The 5707-nt window shown below is 30.0% G+C and overlaps 1 protein-coding gene across 1 annotated transcript; it reads right to left on the bottom strand.

The window, feature by feature from the left end:
- Positions 1–3398: 3398 nt before the first annotated feature.
- LOC106764406 lies at positions 3399–4970 on the bottom strand. The gene is made up of 3 exons (XM_014648693.2): positions 4701–4970; positions 4195–4588; positions 3399–4117 (listed from the first exon to the last, which is right to left on the bottom strand). The coding sequence occupies exons 1-3, from the start codon at positions 4946–4948 to the stop codon at positions 3731–3733; spliced, it is 1029 nt and encodes a 342-aa protein (XP_014504179.1). The 5' UTR covers positions 4949–4970; the 3' UTR covers positions 3399–3730.
- Positions 4971–5707: the final 737 nt, after the last annotated feature.

The raw sequence follows: 5707 nt of genomic DNA, 5'->3' as shown, positions 1-5707 counted from the left end.
CTAAATACCTACATCTATCACTAACTTAAGTGGACAAAATAACGACACTACTTTTCGTTTATAGTTAATTTATACCCTTTGAAAACTCTCATCTATACTTCCACCAATTTCTTTTCTCTTCTAAATATATAGTGTTGCAAAATATATTTATCAACTTTTCGGTTAAATAATTTTGTTTTTGTTTTTAAACTATTTTTAAAAATATGTTTCATGTGAAAACTAAAAATATATAATGTTTCGGTTAAATTGGTCTAAGGGTTGATCGTGTTTCTTTACTCTGCTTTATGTTTCAATCTTACAATTATTTTTAAAGAACGCAATCCATTCAGATGAGTTATTCACTACAGAAGATACTATGATGCTCAAGTTATATATGTTAAATAAAGAGGTCACTATTTTATTAAGATAAAAAATATGTCTTTACCTCAACATCAATTGTATATCTTTAAGACTTGTGACAGTCAAACCCCTTTATTAACAATTAATGCAGTATATTTTTAGATAGTCAAACCTAATGATCAATATTAATTTCATATATTTATAAAGTGTAAGCTAATCTGACCTATTAATTCCTGCTAATATACATGTTAACTATCTATAAATGACCATTAACTCTGATCGGTATATTTCATATAATATATATATATATATATATATATATATATATATATATATATATATATATATATATATATATATATATTGTTTATAAAATTCATGTAAAATATTATTTCTAAGGTGAAATTTGTTTGTCATATGATAAACACTTAGTATATCATTTTACATGTCTCCAGTAAAATACAGGAACAAAATAAATAAATATTTAGTTTATAGAAAAAAAAATATTTAATTCTTAACTTTTTTATAATTATTTTTTATTACGAACTTGACTTGTCATGTTTCAATTATAAAAGAATGAACATTTTGATTAATTTTTGGGACATTCTACATTGTTTATGCATCTACCTAGCTAATGTAGTATGTGAGCATTTTAACAAAAAAATTTTCCATTCCGATTTTGATAAAAAAAAATCGGAATTTTTTAAATTGAGTATACAAACGAATGAAATAAACATATATTTTTATGGGTTAAATATGTTTTTAGTCCCTATATTTTGGGACGATTTTGGTTTTAGTCAATTTTCAAACTATGGTACAATTTAGTCCTTCAACTTTAGAAAACTCTGGTTTTAGTCTCTTTTACCAATTTTTTTTTAACTTTATTTGTTGTTTCAAACACGTTTCTTAGTTAACATTGAAGCAAAAATGTGTCAAATAGTGTAAACAATCCAAATGCTATAATGAAACATGTTTGAAACAACCAATAAAGTTAAAAAAAAATTGATAAAAAAAGACTAAAACCAGAGTTTTCTAAAATTGAAGGACTAAATTGTACCATAGTTTGAAAATTGACTAAAAACCAAAATCGCCCAAAGTATAGGAACTAAAAGTATATTTAACCCTATTTTTATTTATAACATTTTCGTCCTTATATGGTTTTTATATTCATCGTGTTTTAAGTTTTTAAATATTTTTAATCAATTTTTTAAATTGAATAAGAGAACGGGATAGAAATATACATATTTATTCTATTTCTATTTTCAAACCCGTCTCAATACTTATATCTTAAATTTGTTCTCATATTCGTCTTGTTTTAAATTATTAAAATGTTATTAATTTATTAAGTAATTTAACAAATCTATATTAACTTTTTTTTATATTTAGTTTTTAACTTATTTCCAAGAGACATATTTAATCACTTTTATGTTTTTTATTATTGTTTGACATTTCTTCAATAATTGTTATTTAATATTTATATAATTATAATTTTATTTTTGATATTTAACATTAAGGAAAAAAGTATGTATTTTTTTAATATTGAATAATTAATAATATTATATTTTTTCTGTTGTGATTTTTATTTTGACAAAAAAATGTTTAATTAATATTTAGAATCTTCAATTAATATTTATATAAAACATATAACATGAATTATAATTAAATTGACCAATGCTATAAATAATTTCCACATTATAAAGAGGAGACTTAATATGACATAATTTTTCAAGGATAATAATGTTCAAAAATAATAATATTTTATCATTATTTAGGTGTCATTACGTGATTAATTCAAAATATCATTATTATTTTTCAACAACCAACATCGTAGACACGGCTGCAAGTTTTTCATTTCAGCCACACTTTTTTCTATTAAAGTTGAATTCTAGACATTGTTTAGGAAAACTGAATTGAATAATAATACTTCAAGGAACAACTTTTTGCTCATGATTTTCATTTGTGCCAACATATATTTCTTGTAAAATGTTTTTATATCTGAATTTAAATTTGATATAATTAATTAATATAAAAAATAACGATTAACTTTATTTGTTGACATAGCATGTCAATTTGAACATTTTACATACGCAACCATGACTGAAATTATATTCACAAGAACAACAGTTACTATTGTAGATAAGGAGTATCTAAATCATATGCTCTGACCACTAACGTTGGAAGAAAATTGTAAACAGAAATATATTAATAAATTTAGAATTGGAAAGTGGTGATGATGATTAAATCAATGAAATTACGTTTTATTTTGAAGTGTCCGGTGTGGTCTATGAGAAATAATTGCACGCATCTAACGTTAACCTCAAACTCAAATCAACTGTAATTGAACTCTTTCTCTGTTGACACAACTCAAAAGATGACAGTAAAAGGTTGAGTAACCAATAGAGTTAGGTATAGGGTAACTTTGTTTACACACATAACAATAAAAGAATATTAACCCTATAAATAGATAGAGTGAGAGATTAGTATTTATGTGGTGAGGGATAGTGTGGAATAATATGTTAAAACTTTGTAGACTTTGGTGTGGTGATTTGACGTGGATGATTCCCCAAAATTGACTTGAGAAAAATGGTGAAACCATAAATGGATGGTACAAATAATGGGATAAGTTGGAAGAGATAAGGAGACAAGGGTAGGGAGGTGGGGACTTCACACAAGTCACACCAACCAAATGAAGCATTTGAGCAGTGTGATTAGATATGGAGTGCACGCGTGCGTAAACCTCAAATACAATCACACACTTTCCCTATCATTGCTGTTTTTCCTTTGCTTTTATTCCCTCTTTCTCCATTCCACACATTCTTAGCTCTTTATAACACAAATCTCTACACTGATAACATATTGTCTGATACTAATAAGATACTATCTGTTTTGACACTGATAAGATATTGTCCTATCTGTTCTGACACTAATAAGATACTGTCTGTTCTGACACTAATAAGATACTGTCTGTTCTGACACTAATAAGATACTGTCTGTTCTGGATTAAGCTCTTATCATGTTATGTGTGTATAAACCCTAAAATTAAGTCAAGATCGAATTCTGATGTTTGAACTGTTATATTATTTTAGTATATTAGTATGAATGGATGAGAGTCTATAGGTGTATATGATTCATTATGTATTTTAAGGCTTCCAATCTTGCTCAAGTCAGCAAAGTTTTATAGTACAAAAACAGAAAAAGAAACCATGATATAAAGTTGAAAGCCAGAGCATATTTTTGAGTGGCGCCAATTGTCGAGAAGGAAGAGATTTCAGTCACTGTTGGTTAATGCCAACAATATAAAACCAAAAAAGAAACACCTGAAACTTCTGTTACTAATTGTAAAACTGAACAAGCATGCTACTCGTTATGAAAGAACAAATGCAGGGGACTTTTAGAACAAACCTCTATCCGTGACATCATCCGTTGAGTAACTTGCCTCATCTTCATCATCAACATCTGCCTCTTCATCAAGTTCAATATCATCATCATCATCATGAATCTGTAGATCATCTACATAAGCACCATTATCATCTTTAGAATCTGCCACATCATCTTCAATTGGAATAAACAAGCACAAGTCATCTAACTCTGACTCTTCATTGTTAGATACGTTTTCATTACTCTCTATAATCCATTCATCATCAGAAGAAAGATCGTCTATGCTATGTTCAATGGATTTTTCAGCTTGGTGCCTTTCGGCTAACTTTGAATTAGACATCATTAGCAGTACATCTTTCAGTATCTGTTGCCTCAAACGGTTTCTTCTCTTCATGTGTACCTAAACAAATAAAAACCAAATGAATAAAATGGCTACCTAGATATGTTTACATTACAAGTGAAGCTAACAAATTTTACCATATCAAAGGCATTCCGGTTATCCACACAGCCAAAAGAATTGGTTGTCAAACTCAGTATTCGTTTAGCAAAATGTTGGAGCTCGGGAAGTTCAGAACCATATGAGTCCCACCAATCAGCAGGATTTTTGGTTTTAATTGCAATCTTGGCTATTTCATTACCAAGAGAGTTTCTTGCATGCTTGAAATCTTCAAGCATATGATCAACCTTAGACCAGTCTTGCTTTGCTATCGTCTTGCTTAAAGACCCGTACAAACCAAGTTTAACATCAAAATCTTCTTCGAAACTAGGATCATAGTGAAACCGAGGGTTAAGATAATAAGCTGTGGCATGCAAAGGCCTAAGAGTTTCTTCGTCCCATCTTTCATCTATGATGTCCCATAAAGGCATATAACTAAAAAGAGAAAAAACACTTTCATCTGAAGAAGTTCACAGAAAGAATATACACAAAGTAACAAATCAAATTCATACTAACAGTGAATTAGAGAAACACTAAAAAAGTTTACCGTTTCTTGTCAGATTTAAAGGCATGCTTGATCTTCTCTTTTACTCTCTTCATTTCATCATAAATGAAACCTATGACTGGTTTCTGGTCCAAACTCACCAAATGAAGCACCTTGATCAGAGGACTAGCGCCAACCAAGCAAACCACAACACTTTTCCAAAACTTATCATCCATAACGAGACTTTGAACGAGTTTCCCACCTGTTGTTCCAGAAAAAGGACTGGATTTCCATTGTTTGGATGTAAACATCTTCTCCAATGCCCCCTTGTTTTCATGGAGACACTTCAAAGTTAGATAGCATGTGGCAAATTTAGTCACTCCTGGTTTAATCAAATCTTTACCCTTAGTAAAATGATGCAACAAAGAAACCAGACAACTTCTTGAGTATATAAAAGATGTAATTCTCCTTCCATTTGCAACTGTGTCTCTATGGATCTATAACTTTTTCACGAAATCCTCCACCATCAAATTAATGCTATCAATAGCACAAGGCATCCAAAAAAGTCTCTTCCTTTTGCTCACCAACATTTTCCCAGCAGCTCTATAGTTAGATTCATTCCTAGTAACAACTTGAACAACATTTTCTTCCCCGACTTCCTCAACAATGCCATCAATCATTGCAAAAATGCCATCAACAGTTTTGCAGTTTTCAGATGCATTAAGAGATTTAAGAAAAACAGTACCTTTCGGGCTGTTAACAAAGAAATTGCAAATAGTGATCCCATAGCTATTAGTCCAATCATCAATCAAGACAGAACATCCTGTCGTCTTCCATTCAGCTTTATGCGCCTCTATTGATTCCTTGATCTCAGCAACTTCTTGCTTCAAATATTTCCCTCTAAGTTCATCATAAGAGGGTGGCTTGAACCCCGGGCCTGCAATAAGGTTGACCATTTTCTGAAAAGCTTCACCTTTTGCAACCTCCAAGGGAATGGCATTGACGTAGAAAAACCTAGCAATTTGCCTACACGCTTCCTCTCTCAAATCCACGTTGCTACTGGATTCAAC

The sequence above is a fragment of the Vigna radiata genome, chromosome 6, assembly GCF_000741045.1.
Source record: "Vigna radiata var. radiata cultivar VC1973A chromosome 6, Vradiata_ver6, whole genome shotgun sequence".
NCBI classification, from domain to species: Eukaryota; Viridiplantae; Streptophyta; class Magnoliopsida; order Fabales; family Fabaceae; genus Vigna; species Vigna radiata.
This window is presented reverse-complemented; position numbering and strand designations above follow the sequence as displayed.